Source organism: Cynocephalus volans, chromosome 3, assembly GCF_027409185.1.
Source record: "Cynocephalus volans isolate mCynVol1 chromosome 3, mCynVol1.pri, whole genome shotgun sequence".
NCBI classification, from domain to species: Eukaryota; Metazoa; Chordata; class Mammalia; order Dermoptera; family Cynocephalidae; genus Cynocephalus; species Cynocephalus volans.
The window spans coordinates 94,706,497-94,725,715 of NC_084462.1; the positions used below are offsets into that span (position 1 = coordinate 94,706,497).

A 19,219-nucleotide genomic window follows, 5' to 3' on the forward strand; every position below is an offset into this window, starting at 1 on the left:
GTGGTGGTAGCACATACAAGGAAATGTATATAGAGAGTCAGGGTCTAAAGAGCAGATGAAAAATGAGGATAAGATCCTTAGAAAGAAGATATCACCAAAGCAAGAGTTGCTATGCTGAGGGTGAGTGAGAAGACTGAATCTGAAAACATATACAGAGAAAGAAGAAGAATAGCCAGAAGGCGGGAAAAGTGATGAAGAAGAGAGGAGTAAACATGTGTTTTCCATTTCACAGATTGAGGAAACTAAAGCACTAGGGAGTAAAGAACACTGCCTGGGCAACTACCTGTATAGCCGGGGGAAGTGCTGGCTGCAGAGCCTTCGGAGGCTCAAAGAACTGCAACTTGTTGACATGCTTTTACATTGAGGCCCTGGGAGTGTGGCATCAGGGCTGGGAACCTGGTATGGGGGCTTCTGGGTGCTATCATCCTGAAGCCAACACAATGCCCTGAGCTGCTCCAGTGTCTTCTGGGCCTCCAGTAGCCTCTGCTTCTTGATGATCCTCTCCAGCTGGAATGAGATCTTTTTTCGCCGGATTTTCCGCTCTGCTGCCCTAATAGCATGTCTCTGCAGGAGCTGCAGCTGCACCATCTTCTTCTGACTTCGGACCAGTGGGGATGGTTGAGTCTCAGGATCTGTCTGAAGCCAAGCATCAGGCGCCACAGACACCTCAAGTTCTTTCTCTGCTACATGGTTTTCTCCTTGCTGATGCTTTGGTTGCTGCTGCAAGCTGGCCAGCCAGGTCTCTTCTCGGAGCAGGCACTGCTGGTCTGGGAACCAAAAATACCCAGAGATAAAGTCAGTACCTCCCTCCCCACCTGTGGCTGCCTGAACTCAGACACCTCCAGCCACACTGGACCTGTGTGGAATGAAAAAGCTGGTTAGGGGAGTGTGACAGTATGAGGACTGCAGGGCTCCCTTACCACAAGGTAATGGAATGAAGACAACTCAGGCCCCAGCACAACAGTGGACACATGCTAGGGCAGGCAGTAAAGCATGGATAAATGTGCAAGTGAGGAGAAGTGAGTAGGAAGCCCATTGTTCTGAGGGACAATAAGGAAGTTAGGTTCCTTATTCTTGCTTCTAGCCCCTTCACAAGAGCCTCTGGTCTCTAAAAGAAAGGAGAGAACACCTAATGTCAAAGATGCCAACATATCACAAAGAAAACAAAGGAGAGAATACAGAAGGCTAGGGAAGTATGAAAATGAAGAAATTAGAAGGTGAGACAGACATCTTAAATAGTGGCCACCTACTGTCTTTAATCTGCTGGCTAATGCAAGCCTGGTCGAACTCCAGTTCCTTCTCAGCTCTAATTTGTCCTGCTAGGATTTGTTGCCTCAAATCCTGTACATAGCACTGCTGCTGCTGAAACTGGGCCCTCTGGGACATTTCTCCATCCCTCGGTGGCTGGTAGTTCTTGTCACACTGCTCTTCCAGCACTCTCCTGTCACAGAAGGACCTGGGGTTACTCAAGGTGAAATGCAAACCAAGCTCAGAACAAACTGGTGGCTGTCTAAGCCCCTCTGAGAGAGCCACTGAATTCAGCAGGGTAGAGAGGGCTTTGGACTTCTGGCAACTTGGGACAAATAGGCATGGTGTCATAGGCAGCTCATGATGTCACAGTGCAGGAGGGAGAACAGTCATTAGACTAGCATATTCTTAGAGTTCTGGGTTTAGCAGAAACACAAATTCATTTTGGTTAAGTAAAATCACCAGGAAAGTAAAGCAGATGTTTTTAAAAAAATCCACAAAAACATTTTAGCTAAATGAAGAAGGCTTGTCTTTTTTTTAAAAAAGAATAAAATAGCATCTGCTAAAAATCTGCTGGAAATACCAAGTAGAGCAGATGCTCTGGAAACACTGAGGAATGGAAACTCTCCCCTACAACTGCACCTCCATTCCCAAAACAGAACTCCCCTGTGATCGGGTAGTAAGATACAGCCAATCCAGAGGAGAGGGAGAATTTATATGCACATCACACCCGTGTGTGTGGTAGGAGGCCCAGAGGAGAGCTGGTCTCCACTCAAGGGTTGTTACCAGTGAAGGAATTAGGGTTCAAGAGTTTAAGACTCTACCATACCTTTCAGAGATATATACTGAAGCATTTACTGGTGAAATACGCCATAAATTTGTTTAGCTCCAGTGGGGAGGAGTGGGGAAAAGTGGGTGTGGATATAAATGAAATAAGATTAACCATGAGTTAATAGCATGTGTAGTATTTGAAAAGTTTACAGGGAGTGGGCCGGTTAGCTCAGTTGGTTAGATCATGGTGTTATAACACCAAGGTCAAGAGTTTGGATCCCCATACTAGCCAGCTGTCGCCCCCCACCCAAAAAAGTTTACAAAGAATTCTAGATTGTAGTAATGCTTTACTCTGCCTCTATATTCCTGGATGACTATGGATGAGTCAGAAACTTCCTCTGAAAATGGACAGCTACTACCTACATGCTGACCTATCCCTGGGGTCATGCATGGTCTATGCAAGGACCTCAAATGCTATTTCTGCAGGGCATCCCCATCCCTGTCTAAGTCAGGGGCAGCAAACTTTTTCTGGGAAGGGCCAGTTATTATTTTATGCTTTGTGGGTCATATGATCTCTGCTGCAACTGCTCAACTTGGCCAGTGTGGCACAAAAGCATCCTTAGACAACAGATAAATGAAGGGATGTGTTATTTAGATTTCTAAAGGAGCCAACTGCATGGGTGCTCCTGAGGGTGCACAGGAGGGGAGTGGCTGGGAAGAGTCAGATTCTACCAGAGGCTAACAAGACAGAATCAGGACTGCTTCACCCAGCTCTCAGCTCTCACTCCAATCCAAGGATGTCATGACTCAAAGGCTTAAAGAGGCTTGCTTATTGGTTTGACACTAGAACCAGATCTCAGGTAGTATGAATAGTGTGCTCTAAGGAATTCACTCTTTTTAGGAGATTTACCACATGGTAAAGCAGAATGAAATCAAAGAATGTATCAAAGCAGAGGTCCACAAACTACAGACTGTGGGTCAAATATGATCTGCTGCCTGTTTTTGTAAGTAAAGTTTTAATGGACACAGCCACATCCCTTCATTTGTCTGTTGTCTAAGGATGCTTTTGTGCCACACTGGCAAAGTTGAATAGTTGCAGCAGAGATCATATGACCCACAAAGCATAAAATACTGTCTGGCCCTTCCCAGAAAAAGTTTGCTGCCCCTGACTTAGAAGAAATTAAGATTTTGCAATTCAGCCTTAGGAGGACAGTGAAGGATGGATGGGTGATGAGTGGAACAGACAGATGCAGAAGTTGCGGGGGCAGGCAGAAGATCGGCGCTGACACAACCGTGGTCTCTTCCCTGGGGAACAGGCTGTGAGGTGAGTCAATCTGCAACGGATCCAAGGACTAAACAGGCCCAGATACTTGAGCGAATGTGCTCAGGTGAAGACTGGTGCTGACTGCTTTGGGCAAATGGCCAAATACACACAGTTGATGGTACCCAAAGAGGAAAGGTACCTTCTTGTCATATGTGAAGCAGAAGGTTAGGTATAGTAACTGGAACAGAAAACTAGTTAGTGCCAAACAAATAGAAAAAACAGTTAACGGGAAGCATGTTATACATATTTTTATATGTATCATACCTCTATTATTCCAAATTTTGTCTGACCACAGAAATGGCTAATTTACAAACGTGAGCCCATCAGAGGTTCCTAGAAAAACCCACCACCAGATGCAAAAGGCAGGGAGAATATTTATTCTGAATCCCATGAGATTACTCAGTTTCCTTCTCTGGTTGTCTTCCCCGCACTCAGATTTACAATTTGCTTCTCCCTAGAAGAGAGCGCCCTCTATCCTTCCCCTAGGAAAGAAGCAACTATCATACAGTTTCCTTCACAGCAGCAATATAGCCTCCAAGGAGAGGCTGCCTGGAGTGATCACTACAGATATAGGGCATTCACCCTGTGCCACCCACGGACAGACGGGACGGCTCCTCTGCTAAGCACATCAGTCAAGTTCCCTGAAAGCAGGTGAAAAAGAAAATACCAACCTTATGCTACATGTCTGGGTAGATTACCAAGGCAAGTCTTTATTCACCTGCCAGCCAAAGGACCTCTGTCTCTATCAGATGACTGCCCTTCATCTTTGATGGCTGCAGCATCTCACACCTGCTGCCTGGTCACCTGCTTGTGCCTTCCCTCTTCCTCTCTTACAGCCCTCCCCCGCTGTCTCAGGCTGGCAGCTTCTGCAGAATGCAGTAGCATCTACTTACTAAGGCAGCAGTGGCAGCATCAGCAGCAGCAGTGACAGTATCTCCCAGGTTCTAGGCACTTAAGGTTAAGCCCCCAAAATTCCAAATGGGAAAATGCCAAGATCACAGGCAAGAGTTTTCAAGGACAAATTCCTCTCTGGTCCAGATCACTGCTGCAAGGATAAAAGGAGGGCAGACTGGCCAATTTCCCCTGGCTCTGGAGTCAGCTCTGGCTTTGCATGCTCTCCATGAATGCTCCTCTAGAGAGATAAATGAGAAAGCAAGCCTAGGACAAGAGGCTTTGGAGCCAAACCCATCCAAGAGCAGAGGGACAGACTCTTGTGGAGACACAGCCACAAATCCAGACTGGGAGCCCAGCTGACAAGTGCATATTTCTCTACTCTTACGGGTTCCTCTACCTGGTCCCTTTACCCAATCACAGGCTTGAGCACCACACCACTCCACCTTCACCAGGGAATGGCACACAGACTCTTGTTACGGTAGCTGGGCAGGGCTAATCCAGCACACAGGCTCCTAGAGCTGATGCTGAATAGTGGAGGCAGTGGGTGAGAGAAGCCTTGATTCTGAAATTCCTCTCTGTCCTCTCTGAATAAAAGAGTACATTCTTAGTGTTACTGAAAGGTCATGTCAGTGACTGTGGAGCTAGAGAGCCCTAGAAGGCTTTAAAAGAGCAGGAGGAGACCATAGCGTACTCTGGGGTAAACGGGTCAACAGGGTTGATGGTAGGACAGGAAAGAGAAAGGGAGGCAGCCTTCCCAGGCAGCTCCTCCCCAGAGCCTCCTTGCAGTGGGGGCTGTGGAGTTTCAGTATGTGCACATATACTAGACTCGCTCTTTCAATCCTTATCACAAGGATCACTGGGAAAGAGATACCAATATCTTTATTATTATTATTACAATATATATATATATTTATTTTTATTTATTTTTGGCGTCTGGCTGGTACGGGGACCCAAATCTGTGACCTTGGTTTTACAAGGCTGTGCTCTAACCAACTGCACTAACCAACCAGCCCCTAATATCCTCACTTTAGAGGTGAGAAAACAGGCTCAGAGGTTTGATGGCTTGCCTAAGGTCACATAGCCTTTATGTAGTAGGGCCAGGATAGGAATTAGTTTTGTCCAACTCCAATGTATCTTCCACATCCATAGCTTTTTAAGTTGCAGCATTGTTCTCTGTAAACCTCTGAACTCTGGGAAAAATGCATCTTCAATGTGTCTTCTCAACAGAAACCTTAGTAAAACAAAGACTCTTTTCATGACTTCACTACAAAAAGGGAGGTCCAGTCTGACAAAGCAAGAGCTCCAGCCTCGGTCCTGCATCCACTCTGGCCTTGATACTCTCCACCCTGTAACACCTCTCCCAACTTACACTTCACCCACAGAGCTCTCAGTCACTTGACGCTAGGATCATTCTCCCTTAAACCTCTGTTGCAGCATCTTTCAACCCTTAGCAGACATCCTGTAAGGATTTGTCTGCTGTTCATGCTCCCTGAATCACAACACTTCTGCTCCTGTATCCAGCATCCCTCACTAGCGAGGTTGGACCCAAGACTGCCTTCATCTACCATCAAATGCTGCTGGTCTGAGGAAAGAGCAGCTAGATCCCTCTGAAGGGACCAAGGGCCATCCCAACGCTACTGAGTAGCCTATGCTCAAGGTGCTTGGCAGCCTCCCAACACCGGTGATTTCACAGGCAGTAAGTTCCCCGCTGAAATTTTCTACAGGAAATCTCTAAGGCAGAGGTCACTTTGGCTTATAGAAGCAGATGGATTCCCAGCACTAAACCCATAAGGCCTCTAGATCTGGGAAGGGGATTCTATGTAAAAATGGATGAAGTATGACTATGAAGTAGAAAAGTAGTTGCCATCAATCACACATAAAACTCTATCCCAATGCCTCATAGTCATAGTACAGGTTAAGTGGGTATGAGAAAATAGAACCCCAAGATATTTTCATATTGTCCCTGTAGTTCCTGCTCCCTCCTATGCATAGTTCTGGATTCTTGGTTACGATTTAAAAAAGGATTCTTGGTCACATACTATCTTTACAAACTCAGGGGAAGCCATAAGTTCTGGAAGCTAACTGACTTATACTATGAGTCCACACAGAATTTAAACAGCTATACAGGGAGTATACTTTGATACTCAGAAGGAGTATCAAAGATATCTGCGAACACATCACAGTTAAATCTTGTTAACAGAGGAAAGTGGCCATAGGAACACCAAATGATATACCTCTCTCAGTGATGAAGAAAGTTGAAATACTACAGAGGAAATGAATAAGGGCCAAGACCACTTCCCTGCCAACCACAAACTTAGCTACTAGCTTGGTCTCTTCATATCATTTGCTTAAGTCAATTCAGACCAGGCCTCGTTCAGACCTTGGCTGCTCCACTAATCACCTCCCTGTTCGTGTTGTAATGGACTAAGAAGAAAACCCAGTAGAGCAACTCTTTCTCACCTTTCCTTCCAAAGCAAAGGGCAAATACTCTGCCAGGAGGCAATGACATCTCCATCCAAGTCCAGCCATTCCAAAGAGCCACTGCCACTAACATTGTCTCCAACCTGGAACAAGGAAGAAAGCACAGTGAGGTTGCTGTCATCACCCCTGCCCAAAGCAACCAGACAAAACTCAAGTTTCTCCCCCAGTAAGGAGAAATAGGTAGCCCAGCAGCAACCTAAAAAACACAGCCACAGGGGGCTTGCCGGTTTGCTCAGTTGGTTAGAATGTGGTGTTATAAGGTTATAAGGTCAAGAGCTCAGATCCCCGAACTGGCCAAATAGTCAGCTGGAAAAAAAAAAAAAAAAAACCAAAGAAAAAGAAAACACAGCTATACTAACCTGCCTTCGCTGCCGCAGGACAGCAGCCTCTGCTGGGTGGTTGAACCGGAACTTCTGTGCTTTCCCCAGGATTATGACAGCTCCTGGGGCATAGAGACAAATGAGAATTAAATCAATAGATCATGTTTTGAGTACATTTTTTTTGGGTTTTGGCGGATGGCCAGTACAGGGATCAAACCCTGGGCCTTGGTGTTATTAGCACCACACTCTAACCAACTGAGCTAAGCAGCCAGCCCTTGAGTACTTATTATGTGCAGGGCACTGTTCTGTGAGACAAAGTCATGCCCTCAACAAACTGATAATTTAACTGAGTTGATAAGATATGAATTAATTATGTATCTCATAGCATATGTACTGAATTAATGAAATTAACAGGAAGAGCTGTAGTACACCAAGAAAAAGCAAGAAGAGTTCCAGGTAGAGTATTCAGAGAAAACTTCATGGAAGAGGGTTCTAACAGTCTCAAAGGACAGACAGAATTTAAATAGATTAATAATAGTAGTGATAGTAAACACTCACTGTCATTATTACTAAGTACCAAGCACATTGTTAAGAACTTTGCATGCATAAGGTTCATTCAATCCTCACAATGACCCTATTATCCTCATTTTTACAGATGAGGAAATTGAGGCTCAGAGACTTCCCCAAGGACACAGAGCTAACACACACAGGTACAAATTTCAGAGTCATTCTCCACTCTGGGGCCCCGGAATTGGGCCTGTTTATGGGAAGAGGATCATATTAAGAAATCTTCAGATCTCTGTGTGCAGAGGCTGGGTGGTCTAACTTTAAGACTGCTTCACTGAACTCTCCAGGCCCATGAGATTGGAGCTGGTGTAAACAGGGTTGTAGACAGTCCTACCTTGGGTGAGACGGCAGGAGGCAGTGACTTCCTGGCCATTAACTGTGCAGCGGGCCCCCTGGGCAGGCCGGAGAACAACTACTCCACAGGTGCTGGTGATAGTGCAGTGGTCTCTCTCGATCCATTCACCCTGCAGGACTACAGAAGAGGTGGTGGTCACTTGGATGGGGGAAAAGTCCAGGTAAATGCCCTCTCCATTCTTTCTATGAGCTCAGAATCCAACATCTGGAAGATCTCACATCACGACGAGAAGAGCCACCACCTGAAACTACCCAGACCTAAAATCATCCACTGGGTAGATCTCCTCCTATCATGTCCCAGACCTAAAACCTAGCAGCAGAAAGAGAAGCAGACCCTTAATACTTCAAAGATTTCCTTCCTCTCAGATCATCATCAGATTCCTCTGAAGAAACCTTTCAGGCACAAACACCTGCCACAAAATGTCAGACCCATATGCCCTGTCACTTACCAATGTCATGTTCCTGGTCTGAGTCAATCCTTCCTATTTTTGTTGTTCCCTCCTGAAGGGGAGAAAAAAAAGCCATTTTAGTGAAAATAAAAAGGGACACAGCCCTGCCCCCAAATGAGAGTTCATATTTTGGTGTTGTCCCTGTCTTCTCATTCCCATCCCAACCTTTTCTGTACCACTTCTCAACTTTGACCCAGGATGTTCTGACCCTCTGCCCACTCACTCGAGGAAGCCCCTGAGAAAGACTAGAGGCAAAAAATATATGACAAAGCAGCACCAACTATTTGCAAAGTCCAATAAGTGTTGACAAACTCCTTTCTGTCTTGTAGCCTGAAGTTAGGGAATAGCCACACCCATTAGTCAGAAATTCTCTAGTCTGAGGAAGTGGGCACACAAGCATAGCATACCGTCAAGGGGCTAAAGGTCAGTATGGTCCAAGTTTTATCCAGTAAGTCTCAAAGAGACAAGCGTTTTATAAAGATTTATGGAAACAGGATTTTTACCTTCTTGGTCCGTAGATGAAGTTTAATAGACACCAGATTCTAAGAAGGGTAAAGCACAAATAGGAGAAAAGCACCTCTAGAATCAAAAAGAACTGGAAGAGAGTATAAGAGAGGAGAGGGAAACTGGAGTTAGTATAAATGAATCACTGGGTTAGTAGAAGGCAAAGGCCCTTTGGCCCTCGGATTATGGCAAATCTGTTTATGACCACATAGCTCTGTTTGTGGAAGGCAGCAACATGGCAACAAAGATGCTAAATTTTAGATATATTTTTACCATTTACTGAATAACTATTAAGCATGTTCTAGGCATTATGCTGAGTGCTTTATAGACATCATTTTTTTAATCCTTTAACAATCCAAAATATAGGTATTGTCATAGGGGATAAATTGCCCAAGGAACAATTTAGCTCTCTCCTAAACAGGAGTGCTATGACTATATTCAGGTCTCTGTGGGTCGTAAGGACATGCTTTTCCAACCTCACCCATACCACCTCCCCAGTAACTGATGTTTTCAAAGTGACCAGAGTCCCCCACTGGCTTCACTGTCAGCAGCCAGAGCAGGGAGGTCCCTGCAGTACCACCCAAATAGCCTGTGAGAAGGAAGAACCCTGGAAGTAATGAAAGGGGCTCTGGCCTCACTGTGTCCCCCTCCATACCTCCTTCCTGCACACACAGACAGAGCCCGGCCTTTCCTGCTCAGCCACTGAGGATCACACAAGTCAATGGATGCTAGCCATCACAAACACTGTCAAACAGAATTAGAGAACAGTTCAAAGGAAAGGAGTCAAAACCCTTTATGAGAGTTCAGGGACAACCCTGATGATATACATTTGTCCCAGAAGGATAAAGGCCACAGCACATCACAACTTCTAGATCTGCATGGGAGAAACTACCAAAAACGGTGATGGCATCTCAGATAACAAGGATTGAGTTAGCATCTGTGTTTGCTGCCCTTTTCTGCCTCTTTATGCAGGGAGAGTTAGTGGTACAAAGGCAATTATGAGGATAGAGTCCAGGATCTCAGTAACCTGTGCTGTACCCATCCTTCCCTCTGCCCTCTTGCTACCCAAGGAGCTTTCCAAGGTGACCCAAGGGAAAATAGCTTTCAGGGTATTGCAAGGGACTAATTCTAGGTCTGTAACCAAGTTACCAAAGTAAATAAAAATACAGAGAGTCTTAGGCCATTACTGCTATACTATTACCTAAACCAGGATCCAAATAAACAAAAATGAAAAAAATTAAGTACATAAAAGCCAGAAATGCCAGGATTAGAATGAGTCTAAAACCTTATCACCCAGGTCCATGGGAAATGCACCAAGGAGGGAGCAAAATCCTCACTATGCTCTGACTAAGCAATGAAAATCAGTTCTATATACAAATGAGGTCATCCCTTGTCTCCATTTCTATGAGTCAATCTAACAATCATGTCCTTTAACCCTATGCTGCTACCCTAAGCTCTACTACTTGACTTCTAGCTTCATCTGCTCACTCTACATCCAATCAATGTATCAGACAATATACTCAAATATTGACCATTTTAATTGATCTGGTCTCTTCATGACCCCCAACCTCTTCCTGTGGTTCAGACTAAAGGAAGGATCTATAGCCTTTTGGTATTTATATCTGTTAAGGTAAAATTCAACAGCCATTTCTGCCTGAGGCATTTTCACTGATATAATTTATGCCCAGTGTGCCAAAGAATAAGCTACTTTAACTTTCTATCTGAGAGGCTCAGTCTCTAACAATTTCCCAAAGGGCTTATCCTAAGAACACAGTTGAGCTTTGCTAACACCTCACTTCCATATGCACTGCAGCATTAGGAGCTTAATTTCTCCAGGGATCACAGCAGCATTACATATCCTCCATAAACTCTTTCTTAGTTCTTTTCAAAGGTCATGTGGGGACAATTACAAGACTGGAAATTGGATTTCAGTCAAATTGGAAATAGGTATTTTGGCCACATGAAGTATGTTTTGCCATCTGAAGGAAATGTCCTCCCACAGTAGGACATATTTGATGAGGACAGGATATAAGACTCTATCTACCATGGGTCATTAACTCTCAAAACTGCTTCATTTAGAAATGAGCACCTGGCCTCCAGGTGACAAAGCCAGGCAAGACTCTCTTCTCTTTAGAGAGTCTTAACTTCACTCCATTTTTTTTTTTTACATAGATCATGTTGTCCCCCCTACCACCACCACACTCAGCTCTTTGGACCCTCCTTCATGCTTAAAACTTCCTTTAAGCTTTCTCTCTCCCTCCTCTCTGCTTTACCAGGTAAATGTAGTGATGAAGAAATGAGAGGTGCATTTTTTTGTTGATTTGGGGTTTGAATGAAGTGGGGAAGTATGAGAAGAAAACTTTCAAATCTTTTAAATTCCCCCTTTAATCTCTAAAAGCCATCTTTCAGCAGCTTATATTTGTCGAGGTTAGGAGCACTGACAGTATCCTGAGTTTAGGATTTCACTCTCCATGACTGCGTCCTTGTGCTTCAGGAAGCCAGGAAAGGCATATTCTTACTTTAAAATGAGGAAATTAAAAGTACTTTTAAATGACAAAATTAAGGCACAAAGAACAAAAGTAAGTTACAATAGCAACAGAAGCAGCAGTTGGAAAACAAACGATAGCTCTGAATTCCAGTCTTCTGTCCTATTCATATAAAAGAAAAACAGATCACAATTTATCAACCAGACCAGTTTCCTAAGCGCAAACATGAAAGTAGCTCTGTGGTATCTGTCTCAATTCACAGAAACATGGCTGCTGCTTTTCCCTCCTTGACCTCTAGGGCCAGTGGCTCAGGAAGAAAGGGAGTGCGCCAGCCTCCTCACCTTGAGGTGATAGAGCACAACCCCCGTGCTGAGCACATCGTCCTCCAAGGCCATGAGGTGTGGCAGGCTGGAGTCAATGACCACACCAGCCCTCTTCCTGTTGATGTCCACATTGTAATGCTCCATGAGGGCCTGCCAATCATTCCACTTCTGGGTCCAGTCTTTAGTCAGTTGATCTATCTGTAGAGGTATAGGAGGTAATCTGAGACACAAGGCATGAGGGGTGGGCTAAAGGTCAGAGGTCACCCTGACCTGCTTTCCCAGGGTATTACTTTCTTTTTTTTTTTTTTTAATTATTATTATTTTTTTTTAAATTTTATTTTGTCGATATACATTGTGGCCGATTATTGCTCCCCATCACCACAACCTCCCTCCCTTCTCCCTCCCCCCCACCCCCCCAACAATGTCCTTTCTGTTTGCTTGTTGTATCAACTTCAAGTAATTGTGGTTGTTATATCTTCTTCCCCCCCCCCCGGTTTTTTTTTTGTGTGTGTGTGTGTGTGTGTGTGTGTGAGTGTGTGAATTTATATATTAATTTTTAGCTCCCACCAATCAGTGAGAACATGTGGTATTTCTCTTTCTGTGCCTGACTTGTTTCACTTAATATAATTCTCTCAAGGTCCATCCATGTTGTTGCAAATGGCAGTATTTCATTCGTTTTTATAGCTGAGTAGTATTCCATTGTGTAGATGTACCACATTTTCCGTATCCACTCATCTGATGATGGACATTTGGGCTGGTTCCAACTCTTGGCTATTGTAAAGAGTGCTGCAATGAACACTGGGGAACAGGTAGACCTTCGACTTGATGATTTCCATTCCTCTGGGTATATTCCCAACAGTGGGATAGCTGGGTCGTATGGTAGATCTATCTGCAATTGTTTGAGGAATCTCCATACCATTTTCCATAGAGGCTGCACCATTTTGCAGTCCCACCAACAATGTATGAGAGTTCCTTTTTCTCCGCAACCTCGCCAGCATTTATCGTTCAGGGTCTTTTGGATTTTAGCCATCCTAACTGGGGTTAGATGGTATCTCAGTGTGGTTTTGATTTGCATTTCCCGGATGCTGAGTGATGTTGAGCATGTTTTCATATGTCTGTTGGCCATTTGTATATCTTCCTTAGAGAAATGCCTACTTAGCTCTTCTGCCCATTTTTTAATTGGGTTGCTTGTTTTTTTGTTGTAAAGTTGTTTGAGTTCCTTATATATTCTGGATATCAATCCTTTGTCAGATGTATATTTTGCAAATATTTTCTCCCACTCTGTTGGTTGTCTTTTAACTCTGTTAATTGTTTCTTTTGCTGTGCAGAAGCTTTTTAGTTTGATATAATCCCATTTGTTTATTTTTCCTTTGGTTGCCCGTGCTTTTGGGGTCGTATTCATGAATTCTGTGTCCAGTCCTATTTCCTGAAGTGTTTCTCCTATGTTTTCTTTAAGAAGTTTTATTGTTTCAGGGTGTATATTTAAATCCTTAATCCATTTTGAGTTGATTTTAGTCCAGGGTATTACTTTCTTATGATCCTCATTGTTACTATTCAAAGCCCCTTGCACCTATGGAGGCCCTTGCACCTCCTCCAACTGCAAGATCCATGTGTTTTCTAAGTTTTCTTCAATAAGCAAGTATTACTTTAATAAGCAGAAGCTCCCTCAATAAATGTTATTTTTAAAGTTTTCTTCAATGGGCATGTATTGTTTCTATAATTATAAAAAATCATAAATGTTATCTTTAAAATTATTTTTTAAAAATTAATTGGGATATTAGTAAGACATCTATGCGTTTAATTTCCTTGTCCCCATCCCATTTCTATGTGATCCATATTTGGGAATCCTTTTATGACCTAACATTTCTTTCTCAAAGTACAGTACCTTGAGTTCTAATATAAGCTTGCACATAGTTCCAAGACCTATGAAGCACTGACAGGAATCTCATCAGGTCAAATTAAGTCTATATAGAACCAGTCTGGAAGACCATGTAATAATAAAATAACAACAATAATAATAAAATACCGAGTGCTTACTATGTATCAGGAAAAGAGCTATAAAAATAAATATACAGAGGCTTAGAGGCCTTAAGCTAAGACCACCTGAGAGACTTGAACAAACAGTGCTGAATATAGGGTCCTTTTTCTTCTTTTGGTGGAAACTAATGCCTAGGCAAGAAGCTTATCCTGGGAATGAAGAACTGAGGAAGCTCAGGAAAAAAACTGGATTCAGGTAAGTACTTCTCTCATAAAGGGAATACTTAAGAAAAAAAAATTATACCAAGTTTAGGAACAAGTATTTTATATACCCTAGAAGCATTACTTTAAGTTATAATCACTGAGTTGAAATTTGAAAACCAGTGAAACTACAGGGTACCTGTAAGGGGCTGGGTTGGATCAGAACCTCTGGCAATGGTGAGCAGCAGGACACTCTGGCTTACAGTTCAGCCAACCCAGAACGGCGACCCCTCTGGCCTCTTGCATCACCCATTACTACACTGCCTAAGGTCATACTGCCAGCAAGTGGCAGATTCAAGTCCAGGTTGGCTGGCCTATATAATGTAAAAGTGCAAATAATCTTGGAATGATTTTGGCTTTTCTACTTCATCTCTCATTATAGAGGGATGATATTTTCTGAACCCAAAATCAGAATATATGGCTAAACAAAGAACTTCTGAGAAACTTCTGGATGTATGATGTAGTCCTGACGTTTAGTTAGGGTAACAAAATGTTGACATGGCCAGGATACTTTCATAACATAGAAGGATCATACAACAGAATATTGAAAGTTGGGACATTTGTTTTTAGGATCTAAATCTAACCTGTCACCAAAAAAATGCCTACCATTTTTTCCTTTTAAATATCTCTGGGAATCAGCATTTATTCTACTTTTCCAAAATGTCTTGTCCTCACCCTTACTATGTTACAATAACATTCTCTTTCCTGGTTGGCCTCTCAGCTTCCAGTCTTCCCTCATTTCAATTTATCCTACATACAACTGTCATATTAATTTCTCCAAGACACTCCTTTATTATATCACCAATCTGATTCAAGAAGCTGTCAATCCTGTTTATATCAAGTTCAAACCTTCTAAACTGGCCTTAACCTTACCTCCACTACTCTCTACCATGAACACCTATCTAGCCAGCTTCATCTTCCTCGCAGTGTGCTTCCACATGGCCTCTCACACTGCTTCTTTCTCCCAGTTCCATGGCTTTGCTTATGTAATCCCTCCCTCACCCAAAATGCCCTATCCCTTCTCCCTATCTAACAACCCTAAATCATGGTCTAGGTCAAGGTCCGTTCTCTGACTTACAGTTACAGCACATGATGCCTGTTCCAAAAATTCCAAGCCATAATGATTTCTTCTTTTCCTAAACTCTTTTCATCTTAATCATATAGCTGACCTAACACATCATTCTCTAAAATCTGTTTCCAACTAGACTGCAAGCTACTTGAGGGCAGAGACTTCTTTATATCTCTTGCAGCATTACGCTGAGCACCTATTTGGTGGTCAAGCAATGAATACATATTGATTGATTGATTTACTGACTAGAAAACAATCCTGTTGTTCTAGGCTACTCTCACTATCCAAAGAGAATTATCAGGAACCCCTGAGGGAACAAAACAGAAAGTCAGAAAGCCATTTACACATCCCTAAGGCAAACACATCCCCCATTCAAGGCTCAATGGAAACAAAAATTGTCTTTAAATTAGACAGACCCTCTCTACCCTGCCAAAGGATCAGCCCTAGCCCAGGAATAATGGAGAGAGCTCCTAGGGTGATGTAAAGCACAACTGCGTTCACCAATACACCCACCTTCAATTCATTTTGAAGAACCATCTCCTTCAGATTTTCATCCTTTTCATCATTCAGTGAACTAAAGTTCCTCTGTACAAACAGAGAGAGAGATGTGCTTTAATATTTTTTCCTCGTTCTGAACTTCATGTAGGTCCCACCCTTACACTTATGAAGAAAGATAGGTGCAAATAAAGGAAAGATTTTATCATTAAAATTAGAAATAAATCAGGAGCCTATGTATTTGGGCTCATATTTGTACAAAGGAGAATTCAAGTTAGCCAATTAGCTCAGTTGGTTAGAGCATGGTGCTTATTTTATAAGACCAAGGTCTGGAGTTCAATTCCTGTACCAGCCAGCAAAGAAAAAAAAAAGGAAGGAAGGAAAAATTCAAAGAAATTTTTCTGGACAGTCCCATTCCCAATATTTGCCCATACACAGAGAAAGGGCCATTCAGGCAAATGTCCTTTGAAGAAGACATGATATAGCGAGGATGCCCACCCTGTCTGAAGTGACACAGAGAAATCAGAGTAATCCCCCTCCTGCCTCTGCTCCATTAGTATCCATTGAGAACACGGAATGCAGCAGGGCTCAGTTTCCAGGCAGAAGAAAAGGGGCTCAGTAGGAGAACCTCACATAAGCACAGAAAAGTTCTGATTGCCTGCATACCAGTTCAAAGCTCAGCAGCATGGCTTTCAGTCTTTCAATCTCTTCTTTGAGTTCTCTGATCAACTTTACATTTGCGTCCTGAAACACAGAGCACTATCACCACTAATTGATATCAGGTCCCAACCAGCTATGAAATGCTATATGCAATCAGCTTGGAAGAAGTCGATTGGTCCTTTGGGGTAACTTCTAGAGCAGGCAGTCATTCTCAAACTGTAGTCCTAGGGCCAGCAGCATAAAATTCACCCAAGAACGTGTGAGAAATGCAAATTTTGGTCCCACTCCAGACCTACTCAATCAGAAACTCTTCAAGACTGGGCCCAGCTATGTTTTAACAAACCCTCCAAGTGATTCTGATACACACTAAAGTTTGAGAATCACTGCTCTACAGCAGGAAATCAAGTAGGTAACACAAATACCAGGGCATGTATAGGTAGTAGGTGCTAATCTTCCAGTATTGTGACTAAACTTAACACTTGCCTAATTACACTGCCTTTTAAAACAGTTTCTGTATGGGCTATATGTGTCTGGTCACCAGCTATGATCCTTGCTCTGGAGCTTTTCACTGAAACTGCAAAGGAGATAGGAACATTTGGAATATTCTCATGATTATTCAGCTTTCAAAACCAATAAATTATTTATACTCTCCTTTTAATCCAAAGCAGACAAGACACTGTAATTTGCATAGAAAAACAAACAAACACAGGCATAAATCAACATTAATTCAAAATAAAAGCAGTAAACAAAGAAACTTTTAAATAGCCTTTTTTAGAAAAGCAATGGCGCACCGGCATCTTAAGAGGAATGGCCTTACAGAAATACCTAAAATAAATTATTCATAAAAGGTTCTGAATGAAGGCAGTACAGATCTGAGAGAAGAATATGACATTAGAAGAAAGAATTTCACTCACTCATCCTTTGAAGAACAAGTCTGGCAAGTTGGGGTGAGTACGAAGGAAAGAAATCAATAAGAGAAAAAAATAAGAACTTTTTGTAAACCATACCAGACCAGGACTTTCAACGAAGGTCTCACCTCATTTACTCGTGGCTTGTTGATGATGTTTTTGGCACTGGATGCATATCTCAGCGTGCTCATTGTCTCACTGTAGCTAGTGTGTGCAGGTGACACAGCTGAGGTAGAAGAAGAAAGTTAAAAAAACATGCCAAGCTCTTCCAGCCCAGCCCTTAGTCACTTGCCTTGCTACTACTGCCCATGTTGTATGAGACCCTTGATGAAATGAGGAACCTGGGTGGTCATGGACCTTTCTCTGAGTCCAGTACTTGTCTGACACAGAACCAGCTCTAGCACTCCACTCACTGGCAACCATGATGGTTTTGGAGTTGCCTCCAAGGCTGTCCTTCAGCAGCCAGGTCAACACAGAGTCTCGGTATGGGATGTAAGACTGCCTCCGCGAGGGTCCCCCACCACTGCTGGTCTCAAAAGGAGAGCTAGGGATTCTACTGTCACCACCATTGCTAGCTGAACTGTTGAGGCTCTGGCAGCTGCTGAATACTTGGGAGTTCTGGGCTTAAAAGACAAAAAATAAAAGTGGAAGAAGAAATTATGAAGCGAATGAATTAAAACAATAGTTGAAGAACATACTTAAGTATCACACTTCCTAATCCCTTTCTGCATATCATAAGGGTTTTGATATGATAAAAACCCTGAATTTGAGCCCTGAATTAGACTTTGGATCCATGCCATGGAATGTTTGAGTCACACACTATTTTAGTCTCCCCTCTTTTTGAAATGATAGTTCTGGGATAATGGTCATATTATACTCTAAAATTAAAGACAAATATCATATTTTCATGCTCCAAACCAGAAAATACCCTTATCAAAAAGAAACTTGGAAGTGTCTACCCCATTTCAACAAAATGAAAATATGAGTTTATTTTCCAAAGTCTCCCTTCCACTCTGATAATCCAGTCAATCAGCAAAATACCTAAGGCAGAGATGACAATTCCCAAAGTCACAAGGGACTTGTTGATATTGGCTCCTTCAGTAATCCGGTCTTTACAGTAACTGGGATCTGCTCTTTCACTAAAACACAGGCAATGAAAACAAAAACAAAAGCAAACGAGACATTCTCCTTAAAATTCTGCTGTAAGATATTATCTGTTATGTTGTATATTACATTGTAAAAAAGTCACACAATAAATGCCCTTTAGAATTCAGTTCCAGAAAAACTGTTACCATCTTACAATGAACTGGTCTTCTTTGCTTTCTCAGGCAATAAAAATCAAATAATTCATTACACTTTTATTTTTATTGTGGCTGCCAGAGCACTTTAAGCTACATGTAATGTTCATGTACAGTAATGATATTCGCTTAGCTTTTTGGTATATTCACTTTCCTTCTATCTTTTTTGTTTTAAATTCACATTTTCATGGTTTTTTGGTATCTGTGTCATTAACTGTTAACTATCTCAAATTTCTTTAAGTGGGAAATATTAATAATTCACACTTCCAATTGGCTGATATAGTTTCCTTCATACAATGCATAGTTCTTAAAGGAGCGCTGTACCATATTAATTATTTAGCAGATTTAAATTAAGAAAATTTGCCTTATTTCATCTTATACTTTTTTGTGATTACATTATCCCCAAGGCTTTCTTCTTTCTGTATATATACACATATATATGTGTATATATGTATATATATATATATAACTACAATTCATGCTTCCTTCTAATACTTAAAAAGCAGTATCTTCCACCCAACTTCACAATATTTTTAAAACTTTTTTTTTTAGTGATGTATTTAGAGCTGCAAAAAATTAGTATTAAGTCAAAGAAAAAAGATGTGTTAACTCAGTCGCCTTCACTTAGAGTCATTTTCAGTCCTAACTATACACTGGAATCACCTGGGCAGCTTTAAAAATACAAGTACACAGATGCCTGCACTCTCCTTCCCCAGCTCCTCCCCAACCCTACGATATCTGATTTACTTGGTCTGAGGTGCAGGCACTGGGAGTTTTAAAAATTCCCTAGGAGATTTTAATGGGCAGCTAAGATAGAGACTCCCTGATGT

The 19,219-nt window shown here is 42.3% G+C and overlaps 1 protein-coding gene across 1 annotated transcript in view; it reads right to left on the bottom strand.

Moving 5' to 3' along the window:
- STARD9 (StAR related lipid transfer domain containing 9) overlaps positions 1-19,219 on the bottom strand; it is a 139,352-nt gene that overhangs the window by 29,709 nt on the left and 90,424 nt on the right. The window contains exons 11-22 of the mRNA XM_063090064.1: positions 18,133-18,230; positions 17,505-17,714; positions 17,220-17,317; positions 16,190-16,267; positions 15,542-15,613; positions 11,740-11,919; positions 8,409-8,460; positions 7,940-8,077; positions 7,078-7,160; positions 6,698-6,801; positions 1,251-1,441; positions 284-767 (exon numbers count right to left, since the gene is read on the bottom strand). Coding sequence (XP_062946134.1) covers positions 284-767; positions 1,251-1,441; positions 6,698-6,801; positions 7,078-7,160; positions 7,940-8,077; positions 8,409-8,460; positions 11,740-11,919; positions 15,542-15,613; positions 16,190-16,267; positions 17,220-17,317; positions 17,505-17,714; positions 18,133-18,230 — 1,788 coding nt within the window. The remainder of the gene's footprint in view (positions 1-283; positions 768-1,250; positions 1,442-6,697; positions 6,802-7,077; positions 7,161-7,939; positions 8,078-8,408; positions 8,461-11,739; positions 11,920-15,541; positions 15,614-16,189; positions 16,268-17,219; positions 17,318-17,504; positions 17,715-18,132; positions 18,231-19,219) is intronic.